This window comes from Euleptes europaea, chromosome 2, assembly GCF_029931775.1.
Source record: "Euleptes europaea isolate rEulEur1 chromosome 2, rEulEur1.hap1, whole genome shotgun sequence".
Taxonomy (NCBI): Eukaryota; Metazoa; Chordata; class Lepidosauria; order Squamata; family Sphaerodactylidae; genus Euleptes; species Euleptes europaea.
The window spans coordinates 1,859,716-1,877,331 of record NC_079313.1 but is presented as its reverse complement, the minus strand read 5'-3'; the positions used below and the strand labels follow the sequence as shown (position 1 = coordinate 1,877,331).

Below are 17,616 nucleotides of genomic sequence, written 5' to 3'. Positions count from 1 at the left end.
TCCCTCTCCCATAATACTAGAACTTGGGGGGGGGGGTCATCTGCTGAAGCTGGAGGGTGAGAGATTCAAAACTGATAAAAGGAAGTATTTCTTCACACGACACATAGTTACATTGTGGAACTCCCTGCCCCAGGATGTGGCGTTGGATGCCAACTTGGAAGGGTTTAAGAGGGGAGTGGGCATGTTCATGGAGGAGAGGGCTATCCATGGCTACTAGTCCAAATGGATACTAGTCATGATGCATACCTATTATCTCCAGGATCAGAGGAGCATGCCTATTGTATTAGGTGCGGTGGAACCCAGGCAGGATAAATGCTGCTGCAGCCGTCTTGTTTGGGGGCTTCCTAGAGGCACCTGGTTGACCACTGTGTGAACAGACTGCTGGACTTGATGGGCCTGGTTCTCTGATCCAGCAGGGCCTTTCTTATGTTCTTATGTTCAGGCAGCAACGTGAGGCTGGGGTAATCTTGAAAGGGTGAGGTGGTTCCAGGCATAGCGGGCGTTGCAGGGGGATAGAATTGGAGTTTGGCAGTAGCTGAGTTTATATTCTCACTGGAGCACATGATTAATAATAATAAAAAAAGACATTCCGTTGAAGTGGAAAACAAGTTCCGGTTGTTCTTCGGCGGGAGCAGCAGGCAGCCCCAAAGCTACTGAAAGAACCAGGTTCGGATAGAACATGAGCATGCATGTCGTGCTCATGTTAAAATGATGCGGTGGAAACTGGTTGGGAGTCCACCTCGAATCCCCTCTTTTCTTTTTTTAAAGAGAAGGGCTCCTAATTTCTTGCTTCCAGAAAGTCCGCGGAGTGCGGTGTTTATGAATGGTAGGCTTGGAATGCCAAAGGGGTGATGCAGAAGTTTTGGAGCGCTGCAAGGGGCGGAAGATCGGTCTGCCGTGGAGGCCTGGCAGGGGGGTGGGGGTGGATTCTTACGGGGAAACGGACGCCCATTAGGGCTTATCTCAGCTGGGAAATTTTGTTCTCTCCCTCCGCTCAGGCTCTGGCTGCCCCCGGGATTCATAAAGCTGCCACCGATGGGTCTTCGGAAGTTTCTGTGTTCGACTCCCTACGCTGCTGAAACTTGATCTCAGGGTTGGATCCCCCCCCCCACTTCTAGGGAGGAGTGAACATCTGTAACGGGGCCCACCTTCTGTCCCAAGTACTTCCCCCCACCTCTGTTGTTCACATCCACCATGGTGTGGTGTTCCTGCTTCCTATCAGAAGAAGAGAAAACCGCCATCGCCATCGATAAAGAGATCAACCGGCTTCTTCAAGAGCAAAAGAAGCGTGAGCGATGGGAGCTGAAGTTACTTTTGTTGGGTGAGTATTTTTACTCCTGAGTATTTTACTCCCCGTTCCTGAAGAGGAGAAGACTGAGAGGTGGTATGAGGACCATCTTCAAGTACTTGAAGGGCTGTCACATAGAGGAAGGTGCCGAGTTGTTTTCTGTTGCCCCAGAAGGTCGGACCAGAACCAACGGGTTGAAATTAAATCAAAAGAGTTTCCGTCTAGACATTAGGAAGAATTTTCTAACAGTTAAAGCGGTTCCTCAGTGGAACAGGCTTCCTCGGGAGGTGGTAAGTGCTCCTTCCCTGGAGGTTTTGAAGCAGAGGCTAGATGGCCATCTGTCAGCAATGCTTTCTATGACCTTAGGCAGATCATGAGAGGGAGGGCATCTTGACCACCTTCTGGGCATGGAGTAGGGGTCATTGGGGGTGTGGGGGGTTAGGTAGTTGTGAATTTCCTGCATTGTGCAGGGGGTTGGACTAGATGACCCTTCCAACTCTATGATTCTATGATTCCTGAGCAAGACGAGGAGGTCGCAGCTGAGTGGTAGAGTCCAGGTTCGATCCCCGCCATCTCCAGTTAAAACTCTCTCAAGCAGTGGATGTTGGGAAGGGACTTTGCCTCAGACAGCCGTTGCCAGTCAGAGTAGACAACGTTAACTGGATGGACTGGAGGCAGCGCCGCATCTTCATAAGAGAGAAAATCCTGGCAAAGAGACACGAAGACATGAAGCTGCGTTATACTGAATCAGACCCTCGGTCCATCAAAGTCAGTATTGTCTACTCAGACTGGCAGCAGCTCTCCCGGATCTCAGGCTGAGATCTTTCCCATCACCTACCGCCTGGTCCTTTTTAATTGGAGATGCCGTGGATTGAACCTGGGACCTCCTGCGCGCAAAGCAGAGGCTCTTCCACTGAGCCACAGCCCCTGCCACCCAAGAGTGATGTGGTAGTTGTCATAGTCACCAAGAATTAGGGATGCCAGCCTCCAGGTGGGACCTGGGGATGCCCTGGGATTACAGCTCATCTCCAGACTACAGAGATCAGTTCCCCTTAGGAAAATGGATGCATTGGAGGGTGGACTTTATGGCATTGTGCTCCACTGAGGTCCCCGCCCTCCCCAGGCTCCATCCCCAAATCCACAGGTGTTTCCCAACCTTGATCTGGTAACGCTACCCCTCATCCCCCGCTGGTGGCCAGGGGAGACCTGGCAACCCTACCGAGAATACCTGGCTAAATCGATGTCTCCTGTTGCCTGTCAGGTCCCCCTGGTTTCTGTTGGCTGTGTCGTGTGGTTAACCTCTGGATAGTCCCCGTATCGTTACAGAAATCGGTTAAGTGCTCTTTCAAAATCTTAAACAAGGGCAGACCTGTGTAATTGGGTTGATACGATTTAAAAAAAAACCCAAAACACCTGTGTAATCCCGGCCTGCCAGCATGGTGTAGTGGTTAAGAGCGGTGGACTGATCTGGAGAACCGGGTTTGATTCCCTGCTCCTCCACATGAGCGGCGGCGGCTAATCTGGTGAACCGGGTTGGTTTCCCCAGTCCTCCATACAAAGCCAGCTGGGTGACCTTGGGCTAGTCACAGCTCTCTCAGCCCCACCTCCCTCCCAGGGTGTCTGTTGTGGGGAGGGGGAGGGAAGGTGATTGTAAGCCGGTTTGATTCTTCCTTAAGTGGTAGAGAAAGTCAGCATATAAAAACCAACTCTCTTCTTCTCCTTCTTCTTTTTCTCCTTCCCCTTGCTTCTAGTCTGTCCAGTAAAAGAGGGCAAAACTTCTCCTGTTCCAGGGGGAAAGGCCACATTTAATGGGGCTTGAAATTCCAGGAGGGCGGGTTTCTTGCCAACATCAGGGGAAACCACCTAATGAGGAGAGCAGTTTGACAAGGGGACCCGTTCCCTAGTGGCTGGCGGGCTTTCCTCTGCTTAGAGGCCTTCACGGAGAGCCTTTGCTGCACTGACTGGTGGTTTGGTTCATAAGAAGAAGAAGAGTTGGTTTTTATCTGCCGACTTTCTCTACCACTTAAGGGAGACTCAAACCGGCTTACAATCACCTTCCCTCTCCCTCCCCACAACAGACACCCTGTGAGGTAGGTGGGGCTGAGAGAGCTCTAAGAGGGCTGTGACTAGCCCAAGGTCACCCAGCTGGCTTCGTGTGCAGGAGTGGGGAAACCAACCCAGTTCATCAGATTAGCCTCCGCCGCTCATGTAGAGGAGTGGGGAATTGAACCCAGATTCTCCAGATCAGAGTCCACCGCTCCAAACCACCGCTTAAAAAAATAATAATCAATTTTTGGGGATACAGAAGGAAAAAAGGGAGAAAGGAGAAAAAGGTATTCAGGAAAAATACATCATTTTTTGTGTCCCATGCAACCCACCACCCTCTTATACAACTCAATAATCTGAACTAAATATTAAATTTAACGTACTAATTCTTCTTTCTTGCAAATTTTACTAAAGCACTAAGTCATAATACCAAACCTGATTACCCTTTGGCCTATATATTTTCTAAATATGCTAATATGCAAATATACTATTCAGTCCTCAACATGCTGATTCTCTTTAATTAATCATCTATTTAATAAGCAATCATGTTTATTCAATCTTTTTAGATTTAGGAGCCAACCTCTCATGTATATCTGTCATAAAATGGTTGCCATCTTTGTTACGTTCATCTACAGATGATAGACAAACCACCGCTCTTAACCGCTACACAAGCCACCTTCTAATACTGGGACTCTCTAACTTTCCACCAATTTACCAGGAACAGGCATTTAGCTAACCAGCCTGTAATTTCTTGGTTCTCCCAGGATCCCCTTTTTAAAAAATCAGTGGTGGTGTTCCTATATTCAGTCTTACTCCTGAAGTGGCTGAGTTAGTATAGTTCCACACCTAGGTTTGGTCAAACCCCCCCCCCCACTTTGACTATTCTTTTTTTTTAAAGCAGTGTTTAATTTCTCAAGGACCGTAACTCAAAACACATCTAGCTATGTTTATTCTGTGGATGGGTGGTGAAGGGGCAGAGGGTGGAGCAGGGAGCCGTGGGTTTTGTGTTTAGACAGCCAAGGAATCAACTTGGCCGCCGTCCAGAACTGGGCACGTGATTTGGTAGGGGGGAGGATTTGGCCATCCTGGCTGACTCAGTTGGCCAATTATGTTTTTTTTTGCCTTGGATTTGCCGCTCTCTAGATGCACATTTTCCCCATCCGAATTCTCAAAACTCTGCATGGGGGCTTATTGTTGAGTTTTGAGAATTCAGATGGGGAAAATGTGCATCTAGAGAGTGGCAAATCCAAGGCAAAACCCCCCATGCATAATTGGCCAGTAAGGTTTCTGTACTAAAGCCAGATTCGGGGCTGGATTTAGGGATCGACGACTGAGGAAATCACTTGGGCACAAGATAGGAAGGCAGTGTTGTGTAGCAGTGAGTGTAGGAGGGCTTGGGTTCCAATCCCCACACTGCCATTAAGTTCACTGTTTATTAAGTACCTTCATCAATTAAAAGCACCTTCATCAATTGGGCTAAAACTAATAAAATGCATTTCAACAGAGATAAATGTAAAGTTCTGCACTTAGGTAGGAAAAATCAAATGCATAATTATAGGATGGGGAGACTTGTCTGAGCAGTAGTGTGTGCGAAAAGGATCTTGGGGTCTTAGTAGACCAAACACTGAACATGAGTCAGCAGTGTGATGCGGTAGCTAAAAAGTCTTGGGCTGCATCAACAGAAGTATAGTGTCCAGATCACGTGAAGTGATGGTATCGCTTTGCTCTGGTTAGAGCTCACCTGGAGTACTCTGTTCAGTTTCGGGCACCGCAATTTAAGAAAGATGTAAACAAGACAAGCTGGACCGTGTCCAGAGGAGGACAATGAAGATGGTGATGGGTCTGGAGACCAAGTCCTATGAGGAAAGGTTGAAGGAGCTGGGTACGTTTAGCCTGAAGAGGAGAAGATTGAGAGGGGATATGATAACCATCTTCAAGCACTTGAAGGGCTGTCACATAGAGGAGGGTGCCGAGTTATTTTCTGTTGCCCCAGAAGGTCGGACCAGAACCAACAGGTTGAAACTGAATCAAAAGGGTTTCTGTCTAGACATTAGGAAGAATTTTCTAACAGTTGGAGCGGTTCCTCAGTGGAACAGGCTTCCTCAGGAGGTGGTGAGCTCTCCTTCCCTGGAGGTTTTTAAGAAGAGGCTTGATGGCCATCTGTCAGCAATGCTGTTTCTATGACCTTAGGCAGATGATGAGAGGGAGGGTATCTTGGCCATCTTCTGGGCATGGAGTAGGGGTTTTAATCCATTGTTTTAATAGAAAAAATTAAATATTTCAAATTCAATTCAAGACCTTTATTGGCAAGCGTGTGTGGGTGAAGCATACAATACAATAAATGATCCATACAAATGATGAATAGCTATAGGGAAATAAGGAATATTGGACACCACCAGTCATTAACCTTATCCAATCTGTTTTTGATTACTGAACTTAAAAAAACAGCTACTTTTTTCAGTTATTTCGCTTGACAAGTCATTAAGAAGACAATAAACTTTCAGGGCCTCCGAGTGTCCTGACATATTAGTTAAAATAGGATCGAGTAGATTGTAACTAATGACATCAAACTGAGGACAATAAAGAAGGATATGGGAAACCGACTCAATTGAATTCGAGTTGCAGGGACATGGCCTCACCGAATGTCTGGTTTGGTTATATCTTCCAAAGGTAACAGCTGACGGGAAAGCATTGCACCTAGCAAGTGCAAATGCTCTACGCATTTGCGGGGCATGTAGGGCAGACAAATAAGGAGCCAGTCGACCGGTAGTTAGGGGAATTTCAAAACTCAAAGGGGAGCAAAATTTTTTGGCAAGACTATCAAGGGTTTGTAATTTGATGTCCAGAATTCTACGTTTAACCATTTGATATGCATTTAAGAAGGGAAGTGTAAACAGAGAATCAATGGAAAGACCCATTCGATTTATTTTACTCATTATACTAATGTACCAATTAGAGATGTTGAATTCAGACAGCATATGATGTAAAAAGCTCCTGGGATCGGCTTGGAAGTGTATCCGCAGCCAATACTTGATTGACATAAGCCAGTCTCTTGTTTCTACCATGGCAAGGCCAGTTTCTAATCATAGGGCTGCATGAGGGACACAACATGGGAAACCCATGATTTTCCAGACAAACTTGGATTGTACCCTTTCAACAGAAATATCAAAGGCATTAATCCATACTGGAATGGCATACAGTAATTGTGGAATTACTTTGGCCATAAAAACTTTCAACGCAGTTGGAACAAATTGGTTGCCCCTGCTGGAAAAAAAAGCGTGACATAGCCAGTGCACCAGTGGTGGCAATATTAACTGCTGATTTACGTTGACTTGACCAAGACATATTATAGGCAAAATAGAGACCTAGTTATTTGAATTGCTTTACCTGCTCAATTTCTTTTCCCGCAAATATCCACTTTGGGATTTTGCAGGACTTGGCAAATACTAGTATTTTGGATTTCTCTTAATTCAGTTGTAGTTTATTAGTAGAGAAATAATTTAGGCATCTATTCATCAAACGTCTGAGGCCCACCCTTGTGCGAGAAAGTAACACTGCATCATCCGCGTAAAGTAAAATGGATACATGGGTGGTGCCAAGTTTAGGGGATTGACAGTCTTCTAATGCTAAGAAAGGAGCTAAATCGTTAAGAAAGAGATTAAATAAAAAAGGGGCAAGAATACATCCTTGCTTGACTCCTCTGGTAAAGGGGATTTTAGGTGTTATTTCTCCTGAGATTGGACATTTGATTTGGCAGGTAGTAAAAGAGTATAGTGAGACAATTAATTTAAGTAACCTCTTGTCCATACCCAACTGACGCAGTTTTGCCCACAATAGTTCTCTGTCAATTGAGTCAAATGCACCTTTGAGATCAAGAAAGGCTGCGTAAAGTTTAGATTTCCCAGATTTAGTATACTTTTCAGCCAAGTGCGCTAAGGTAATGCAATGATCTAAAGTGGATTTGCCCTTACAGAACCCAAGTTGTTCAGGGCCTAGGATATTTTTTCCTGACATCCACAGAGTTAATTTAAGGAGTAGGTGTTTGGCATATAATTTGCCTAAGATAGATAGGAGGCTGATTGGCTGGTAATTGTTAGAGTGATCGCCCTTCTTATAAATCGGGACCATAACTCTATTCCGCCAGGCGTCTGGAATAAGTCCCGTTCGATCAATCATAGTAAAAAAAGGAAGCAAGAGGGGCTGCCCAACCTTCCTTATCCAACTTTAAGAGCTCAGCAGGGATCAAATCAGGACCAGGGGCTTTTCCAGACTTTATTTGGCCAATTAGATCCATTATTTCATCAGGGGTTACTGGGGGCCATTCGGACAGGCCGTCTTCATCAAAGTCGATTGAATTAACAGGATTATCTCGGTTCTGCTGGAATAAGGTGAAAAAGTAATGAAACCAGTCCTGGGGGGAGATAGTAACCGTGGAAAAAAACTCCTCCTGGAAGAAACCTGAAACTATGCCCCAAAATTTCTTTGAGTAGGGGTCACTGGGGGTGGGGGGTGGGTGGGCGGTAGTTGTGAATTTCCTGCATTGTGCAGGGGGTTGGACTAGATGACTCTGGGGGTCCCTTCCAACTCTGTGATTCTATGAAGTTTACCTAGGACCTGGCCCACTCTTCACCCACTCTTCCTGCTCTAGACACTACTGGCCAAAGATCTCAGCGATAAGTATGGGGACTCCAGCGCACAGCGCACGAAAGGCAGAAAAAGCAGCAGTAGATGCCAGGAAATGGGGACTGCCCCTGGCAAATAGGGCTTCCCTGGAGCCCGCTTGTGTATATTTTCCTATGTGATTTCCACTAGGCACCGGAGAGAGTGGGAAAAGCACCTTCATCAAGCAGATGCGGATAATCCACGGCGTGGGCTTTTCGGAAGAGGACCGAAAAGGTTTTGCCAAGGTCGTCTATCAGAACATCTTCTCGTCCGTCCAGGCTATGATCCAGGCTATGGAGACCCTCCAGATCTCTTACGCTCAGTCGGAGAATGTGGTAAGTCAGGGCGGCTGTGCTGGAACCTGACCAAAAGGTAGGGTCATCCCCTGAAGCCGGAGGGCGAGAGATTCAAAACAGACAAAAGGAAGTCTTTCTTCACACAACGCATAGTTAAATTGTGGGTCTCCCCCAGGATGTGGTGGTGGCTGCCGACTTGGAAGGCTTGAAGAGGGGAGTGGACATGTTCACGGAGGAGAGGGCTATTCATGGCTACTAGCCAAAATGGATACTAGTCATGATGCATACACCTATTCTCTCCAGAAGAGCAGTCCTGTTATTATAATAGGCTGAGGAACGCAGGCAGGATGGTGCTGCTGCAGCCGTCTTTCTTGTGGGCTTCCTAGAGGCACCTGGTTGGCCATTGTGTGAACAGACTGCTGGACTTGATGGGCCTGGGTCTGATCCAGCAGGACTTTCCTTAAGTCCTTCTATCAGGATGTGACGTCACCCCATGGGTCAGTAATGACCTGGTGCTTGCACAGGGGACTACCAACCTTTGAAGCAAGGCAGTGATAGACCCTGAGCTAGAGGGAACTTCCAACTCTGGACTTCCAGGCACCCTCCAACTAGCCTCAATAACCCGATGCTTATTTCTATCATCATGGGGACTAGGATCTTGGGGAGCTAACTACTTCTGAAAGAACTGGCAGTCGAGCAAATGGGAAGTTTCTTGAGCCCTTGGAGGGATCTGTTCTGATTGGGTCGTGGACAGGCCTTCCTTCTCCACACAAAGTCTCTGAGATCTGTCTCTCTACCCACACACCCTTGCTTCTAGCGCAACGCTCAGCTGCTCATGGAGGTGGATGCCTACAAAGTGACCACTCTGGGGGCGCACCACGCAAGGATGCTCGAAAGCCTGTGGAGGGACTCCGGGATCCGAACCTGCTACCAGAGGCGTAGGGAATACCACTTGCTGGATTCTACTTTTTAGTAAGCGTGCTGCTCTCTCGTCTCCAGGGCTGGCCTGCTGCACTTCCCCAGAGAAACCGATCTAGCGTCGCGTAGTAGCTAAGGAGCTGAGGAAGTCGCAGATTCAAATCTTGCCTCAGCCCCAAACACCCAAGGTTATCATAGCAGCAAATTATTTTCCTCTAAGGCTGAATCCTCCACCTGCAGAGGACGGTTATTACTTCTTGCCTATCTTACAGAGCATTCTCTGCCTTTGCTGAACAGCTTATGGGTGTGTATGCAACTTCAATAATTCTGTGGCGAAGTAAAGGTCAGGGGTCCCCAACTTTATCAAGCCTCCGGGCATGTTTGGAATTATGACACAGGGTTGTGGGTGCAACCACAACACTGGCTGCTGCAGGAGGCAGCTCCGAACATAAAATGTCAGGGAGTGAGGTTAAGCATAACTCTAAGGTCATTTATGCATGGGGGGTTTTACCTGAGGTTCGTTGCTGGCTGGACCCACACTATTCTGTTGGGAAACTCTGCACCAGCAATCTCCCAGCTCAAATTAAGTCCCCTTTAAATGCTGCTTTGTAATTGGCTTACTTCGCAGTGGTCACTTTGAGAGAAAATTCGCCCCTCAAAAAACCCTATTGACACATAAAAAAGCATTTTAAGAACAAAAAGACAAAAACCAGAGCAATTTGAAAGGGGGGGGGAAGGAGAAATCCAAGCCTCAGTTTTAAAAAGTCTTTCTTTTGCCCAGAAAAAGCCCCCAGGAAGCAGAAAGCATTTGAATCCCCGCCTCTTTACACGCTGCTTTGTGATTGGCTGTGAGAGAAACCAAGCTTCCGTGTCCCGTGCTTTGCCTTATGCACAGGGATTTCACCCGGGCTGAGCTCAGGGGAGAAAGAAGAATCGAGTTAACAGAGGAATGGGAAGACCCGGACATTGCGAGGGCTGGCAGGAAGGTCATTTTTAATGGACGGAAAACTCATGCAGAATTCCAAGGAACAACTGAGTCAAACGGGGCGAATGTGAGTCCAAGTACCCATGCATAAATGACCTAAGTAACTCTCCAACATTTCAGGCAGGAGCTCTATTTAGCAGGATGCCCTTTAAAGTGAACATATTTTGGGGGGGAAATGATTTGGAGCATACACAGAGTAACGCAGTAAAGATCCTTGTGTTGTGGTGGCAGCTATAGTGGAAGCAACTTTTAAAAACACTGTACAGCCTGTAAGTTGTCCAATGGCCCCTTCTGGGCAAAAGTCCCACCTGGCCCCACCCTACCTTCTAGAAACACTTGGGCCATTAATGCAGGGTCGATTTTGATGCTCGCTCAAAACTCCTTTTTTAAATTCGACCTTCAAAATGACTATTCATGGTCCCGATGCAAGAGGAGAAAGTCAAACAAATTCCATCGCCCCCCCCACTCGCCTGCTCCTTCATTCCTTCGTTTGCATAGCCATTACCAATTGTCGTTTGCATAGCTAAACCTTGGCTGGGATTTTTCTTGGTTCCTTCAGTAAATGCTTCCATGCGGGGGCGGACCAAATACAAAAGGTCATGTTAAAGGGGCTCTTAAGAAATGCGAAGCAGATACGTGCCCGGCTTCGCAGTGACAGCTGGACCCCCATTCTAGGAGGTAGGGCAATGATTAAACATTTTATTTGTGGCTTTGCTGTGTTTTCCAGTTTCCTGTCCAATCTGGACCGGATTGCAGCAGCAGGGTATGTTCCCAGCGCTCAGGACATTCTGCGGACCCGCGTGCCAACTACTGGTATTAATGAGTACTGCTTTTTGGTGCAAAAGGTAACATTACGGTGAGTGCCATTTACAAAAAGGCCAGCATCCAGTCTGTCCAGACCTGTCTCAAGGTTGAGCGGAACATGGTCAGCAACAGCCCTGAACATATTTGTCTGTTTAGTGCTTTGCCTTCTTGCCTTTTTAAAGAGAACACCTTACATGCTGAAAACTAGCTCTTCTCCCTGGTGTGCTAGTTTTCTGCATGCGTGACATTTTCTTAAAAGGATCAGAGTATTCATAGACTCGTAGAATCGGAAGGGGCCAGACAGGGCATCTAGTCCAACCCCCTGCACAATGCAGGATCAGCCTAGAGCTTCCCTGACAGGTGCTTCTCCAGCCTCTGCTTGAAGACTGCCAGTGAGGGGGAGCCTCACCAACACCCGAGGCAGCCGATTCCAATGTCAAACAACTCTTACTGTAAAAAACTTTTTCTTAATATCTAGCTGTTATCTCTCTGCCTGCAATTTAAACCCATTCTTGCTAGTCCTCGGCTGCCAACAGGAACAGCTCCCTGCCCTCCTCTAAGTGACAGCCCTTCAAATGCTTCAAGAGAGCGATCCTCAACCTCCTCTTCTCCAGAATGTGCATTCCCAACTTCTTCTGCCTTTGCTCATAGGGTTCGGGCTCCAGGCCCCTGATCCTCCTTGTCTCTCTCCTCTGCACCCGCTCGATTCTGTCCCCATCCTTTTTGAAGCGAGGCCTCCAGAACTGCACACAATACTCCAGGTGCGGCCTGACTAATGCCATGTACAACGGGACTATGACATCTTGCGATTTGGATGTTATGCAGACTCTGTTGATGCACTCCAAGATCACATTAGCTTTTTTTTTTTTTTGCCACTTCCAACATGCTGTCTTTCCCCACAACAGCTATCTGTGGCAAAGTTACAGAAAGCCTGTCTCACGTGATTTTCTCAAATCATGATTTTCTCAAACCCCTAACCTCCCCGCTGTGGTTATATCTTTCCATTTTTTTATTCAATCTGTATTTATTCCATCCGCTCACCATAATGAAGTTTGTGTTTTGTGCTACACCTTAGAGGCGCCCTTAGGTAAATTAGGATGATATTTATATGGCTTTATAGGGCTATTTTAAAATGTTTTAAAGTTTTCACTGATCTAATGGGATATTTATTTTCGTAAGACGCTCTGAGCCCGGTTTTGGCCGCGGAGAACGGGATAATAAGTGGAAATAATCAATCAATCAATCAATAAATGTGAACTTTCAGATTCATCCACACAGAAGGTTTTCACTACGCTCTGGTTCTAAAGGTGGGCAAAAGACAGGTGGAACAAAGGTATTGTGGCAGATCAATACTGGCTGGGAGATTCCCTGCATGAATAGTGTCGGCACACTGATGTGATCTCATACCTTTTCTGTGCAGGATAGTGGATGTTGGTGGGCAGAAGTCGGAGCGCCGGAAGTGGATCCACTGTTTCGAAAATGTGATGGCCTTGATCTACCTGGCATCCCTGAGCGAATACGACCAGTGTCTGGAGGAGAATGCCCGTGAGGTGAGGAGGCAGCCATGCGGGACTTCCAGGCCTTGCACAAAACCCTGGTTGGTTTTGACCGCGGTCAATTTGTGGTCCTGGGATTTCGCTCACTGATGATCATTCCAACCCTGGTTGGCCTCCACAAATGCCTGTTTGTCTCCTCCTCCACTGAGAACATAAGAACGCCCTGCTGGATCAGACCCAGGCCCATCAGGCCCAGTAGTCTGTTCACACAGCGGCCAACCAGGTGCCTCTAGGAAGCCCACAAACAAGACGACTGCAGCAGCACCATCCTGCCTGTGTTCCACAGCATCTCAAATATTTGGCATGCTCCTCTGAGACTGGAGAGAATGGGGATGCATCATGACTAGCATCCATTTTTACTAGTAACCATGAATGCCCCTCTCCTCCATGAACATATCCACTTCCTTCTTAAGGACTTTCCAGTGGACAGCCATCACCACCACATCCTGGGGCAGGGAGTTCCACAATTTAACTATGCGTGGTGTGAAGAAATACTTCCTTTTATCCATACCATGCATAATTTTATAGACCTCTGTCATGTCTTCCCTTAACCGCCTTCTTTCTAAGCTAAACAGCCCTTAGTGTTTTAACCGCTCCTCATAGGGCAGTTGCTGTAGCCCCCCTGATTATTTTGGTTGCTCTTTTCTGTTGTAGCCGAAAAGTGCTTGGCTTTCCCTACCCCCCCAAAGTCCTGCCTCAGCTCCAGCGTGTTCTTAACTGTTTCCTAAAGCGTTCTGTTCCTCATGACTCCCTTTCCTGTGTAGAACCGAATGAGAGAGAGCCTCGACCTCTTCCGGACGATCCTGGAGCTCCCTTGGTTCCAGGGCACCTCCATCATCCTCTTCCTCAACAAAGTGGACATCTTGGAGGAGAAGATCACAAGCTCTGATCTGGCCAATTATTTCCCCAGTTTCCCAGGTAATGCAAACCAGCATGTGTGCCGACTGGCAAGTCCTGGCCTTGATTCAAGACGCAAACAATCACACCCATTGTTGTGTTGTTGATGGGTTGTGGCACACCCATTTGTTTTAAAACCACCCACAGCTTTTCATGATATTAATATGGGATCCTACGCTACAGGTGGAGGGCACGGCGGGTAAAGGTATGGCTTGCACCAGGATGGGGAGTCCTACAAGGAAACCTCTTAGCCTGAAGAGGAGAAGACTGAGAGGGGACGTGATCACCATCTTCAAGTGCCTGAAGGGCTGTCATAGAGAGGAGGGTGCTGAGTTGTTTTCTGTTGCCCGAGAAGGTCGGACCAGAACCAACGGGTTGAAATTAAATCAAAAGAGTATTCATCTAGACATTAGGAAGGATTTTCTTACAGTCAGAGTGGTTCCTCAGTGGAACAGGCTTCCTCGGGAGGTGGTGGGCTTTCCTTCCCTGGAGGTTTTTAAGAAGAGGCTAGATGGCCATCTGTCAGCAATGCTGATTCTATGACTTTAGGCAGCTGATGAGAGGGAGGGCACCTTGGCCATCTTCTGGGCATGGAGTAGGGGCCACTGGGGGTGTCAGGGGGAGGTAGTTGTGAATTTCCTGCATTGTGCAGGGGGTCGGACTAGATGATCCTGGTGGTGCTTTCCAACTCCATGGTGCCTTGAGTTCCATGTTGGACAAGAGGCAGGAATATAAATATACTAAATAAAATGAATAATGCTAAGGTTTGTTTACCCTACTGTGCAGTTTTAAGGATTACAGCGAGATAAGGCCCACTTCACATTTCTATATGAATGCCAGGTATTAAGAAGAACCTGAAATGTACATCTCTCTATTAGTGCAGAAGAAGAAGAGTTGGTTATTATTTGCCGACTTTCTCTGCCACTTAAGGGAGACTCAAACTGGCATACAATCACCTTCCCTTCCCCTCCCCACCACAGACACCCTGTGGGGTGGGTGAGGCTGAGAGAGCTGTGACTTGCCCAAGGTCACCCATCTGGGTTCGTGTGGAGGAGCGGGGAAACAAATCCAGTTCACCAGATTAGCCTCCGCTGCTCACGTGGAGGAGTGGGGAATCGAGCCCGGTTCCCCAGATCAGAGTCCGCCACTCCAAACCACCGCTCTTAACCACTGCACCACGCTGGAACACACGGGTCGTAACTTGCAATGTGCTTTCTTTGTTTCCAGGCCCTAAGCAAGATGCTCATGCAGCCAAGGAGTTCATCCAAGGAATGTACATGGATGCCTACCTACGTTTCTCGACCCCTGACCCCAGCTCCGGTGTGCCGCTTTCCAAAGGCGTCAGCCGGCCCAGGATCCTGTACCCTCACTATACCTGCGCCACAGACACCCAGAACATCTGCACGGTTTTTGAGGACATCCAGGACGTGGTCTTGGCTACCTACCTGGATGAATTCAACTTGTCCTAAAGGATCCGTGGCCAGAGGTGTGTGGGGCAGAGGAGGATAAACTGGTGGCGCTGAACTCCTTATCGAATTGTTTCTAGTGCCCCTGTTTGCCCCCACTGCTGCTCCCCTTGAGAAGCCTAGTGGTGGGGTGGAGACCTGTGGACAGAGGAAGACCCCAAGGGCTGAGATCCTCTTAACCCCAGAGCCTATTTCCTTCATTCCAGCGTCCCTGAATGTCCAGAGACCTGTGCCGCTCTGTCTCTTGGCCACAACTGCCTTGATGTGAAATGAGAAACTGTGAAATGGCAGACTGCATCCGGTGTCACCTGCATGAACACATGAAGCTGCCTTATACTGAATCAGACTCTTGGTCCATCAAAGTCAGTCTAGTCTACTCAGACCGGCAGCGGCTCTCCAGGGTCTCAGGCAGGGGTCTTTCACAGCACCTACTTGCCTAGTCCCTTTAACTGGAGATGCTGGAGATGGAACCTGGGACCTTCTGCAGGCCAAGCAGATGCTCCACCACTGAGCCACAGCCTGAAGAAGAAGAAGAGTAGTTCATTTTTATAGGCCGACTTTCTCTGCCACTTAAGGGAGAATCCAACCGGCTTACAATCACCTTCCCTTCCCCTCCCCACAACAGACACCCTGTGAGGTAGGCGGGGCTGAGAGAGTTCTAAGAGAGCTGTGACTAGCCCAAGGTCACCCAGCAGGCTTCATGTGTAGAAGGGGGGAAACAAATCCAGTTCACCAGATTAGCCTCCGCTGCTCATGTGGGGGAATCAAATCCGGCTCTCCAGATCAGAGTCCACTGCTCCAAACTACCGCTCTTAACCACTACACCACGCTGGCTCTGCTTTGTGGCTCCTTTCTGTGTTGTATCTGGCCGGAGGCGGCGACCAGAAGAATGGGCTTCAGGCTCCCTGTGTCACCTACGGCTTCCTTTCCCTCTGAACCGGACCGCCTCTGCTGGGAGCCGAGCCCTCCAGCAACCGGTACTCGAGAGGCCAAATTTCTTGGGCGCACCTCCACGGCGGCCAGTTACTTTGTCAAAGGAAGCTGGGGCAGAAAAAAGCACACGTCCCACTTAGGCAAGGGAGAAGTTGATATATATATTTGTATGGTGCTAATTTTTGTCTTGTGTAGGAGTTTTTGGCTTCTAGGTTAATTCTTGGGTGTCAGAATTGTAGGCCTGCAGCAGTGATAACTAGTGGCTGGAGGATTTTGTGTGTGGGTGTGTAGGGGGGTGGGAATTTGGCTTGTGCACCACATCCCCAGCTGTGCTTAAGAGAGCTTGACCAAGACCAGCCCAGGCAGAGCCTCTTTGCATCAATAAATTCGAGCACTGCAGCCAAGAGTGCATTATACCAGGGGTCTCCAATCTTTCTGAGCCTGCGGGCACCTTTGGAATTTTAACACAGGGTGGTAGGCATTACCTAGGGTTGCCAGGTCCCTCTTCGCCACCAGCGGGAGGTTTTTGGGGCAGAGCCTGAGGAGGGAGGGGTTTGGGGAGTGGAGGGACTTCAATGCCATAGAGTCCATTTGCAAAAGCGGCCGTTTTCTCCAGGTGAACTGATCTCTATTGGCCGGAGATCAGTTTTAGTAGCAGGAGATCTCCAGCCGGTACCTGGGGGTTGGCAACCCTATCACAACCACAAAATGGCCACTGCAGGAGGTGGAGCCAACAGCAAAATTTCAGGGAGTGAGGCCATGCATAAACTATTAAGCCGACGACATTTCTGGCAGAAGCTCCGGGTAACAGGGTGCCTTTTCAGATGAACACTTGGTTGAAAAAATATTTTCTTGTGCACACCTAAAGTAAATACGTATATATTGAGTGAGTTAGAAACTGTCATCCTCCAACGTGACCCATGGATTGTGTGTGTGTGTAAAGTGCCATCACGTCGCAGCCGGCTTATGGCGACCCCTTTTTGGGGTTTTCATGGCAAGAGACTAACAGAGGTGGTTTGCCAGTGCCTTCCTCTGCACAGCAACCCAGGACTTCCTTGGTGGTCTCCCATCCAAATACTAACCAGGGCTGACCCTGCTTAGCTTCTGAGATCTGAACTCCTGTTTTAATTAAACTACCTGCCACCGCAACAGGTGATAAAATAGTCCCCTTTTTGCTGGTGGATAGAGATCCAAGTATAACGTTGGCAGCGGCCAAGTATTCCTCCACCATATTTTCCTTAAAGAAATAGAAAACAAACCTCCCCATTAAATGCTCAAGACCTGTGGGTCCTGGGCGGGGTTGCCAATCTCCAGAAGGTTATCCAGATAGAGCCAGCGTGCCGTTGTTCCCTGTAGTCTATCTAGATCAGCATAGGTTTTTTGTTTTCTTCTAACCTCCAGGTACTAGCTGGAGATTTCCTGCTATTACAACTGATCTCCAGCCGATAGAGATCAGTTCACCTGGAGAAAACGTCCTCTTGGGCAATGGGACTCTATGGCATTGAAGCCCCTCCCCTCCCCAAACCCCGCCCTCCTCAGGCTCCGCCCCAAAAACCTCCCACCGGTGGCAAAGAGGGACCTGGCAACCCTAGTCATGGGAGCTTGGAAGGAAAGGAAGAAACTGTCATCTGGCAGTATCTGACTTCATTTTTCAGGTGTCTGACCTGGCTATCCTCTGCACATGAGCTGGGCAAAAGCCACGCCTGCCCCCCCTCCCACTTTCTAAAAAGGCTTGGTGGACACCAGGAAAGGTGGTGGTGGGTGG

The 17,616-nt window shown here is 48.1% G+C and overlaps 1 protein-coding gene across 1 annotated transcript; it reads left to right on the top strand.

Moving 5' to 3' along the window:
- Positions 1–1,185: 1,185 nt before the first annotated feature.
- Positions 1,186–14,921, top strand: LOC130493867 (guanine nucleotide-binding protein subunit alpha-15-like). The gene is made up of 7 exons (XM_056867477.1): positions 1,186–1,321; positions 8,147–8,331; positions 9,110–9,264; positions 10,923–11,051; positions 12,420–12,549; positions 13,320–13,473; positions 14,680–14,921. The coding sequence occupies exons 1-7, from the start codon at positions 1,195–1,197 to the stop codon at positions 14,919–14,921; spliced, it is 1,122 nt and encodes a 373-aa protein (XP_056723455.1). The 5' UTR covers positions 1,186–1,194.
- Positions 14,922–17,616: the final 2,695 nt, after the last annotated feature.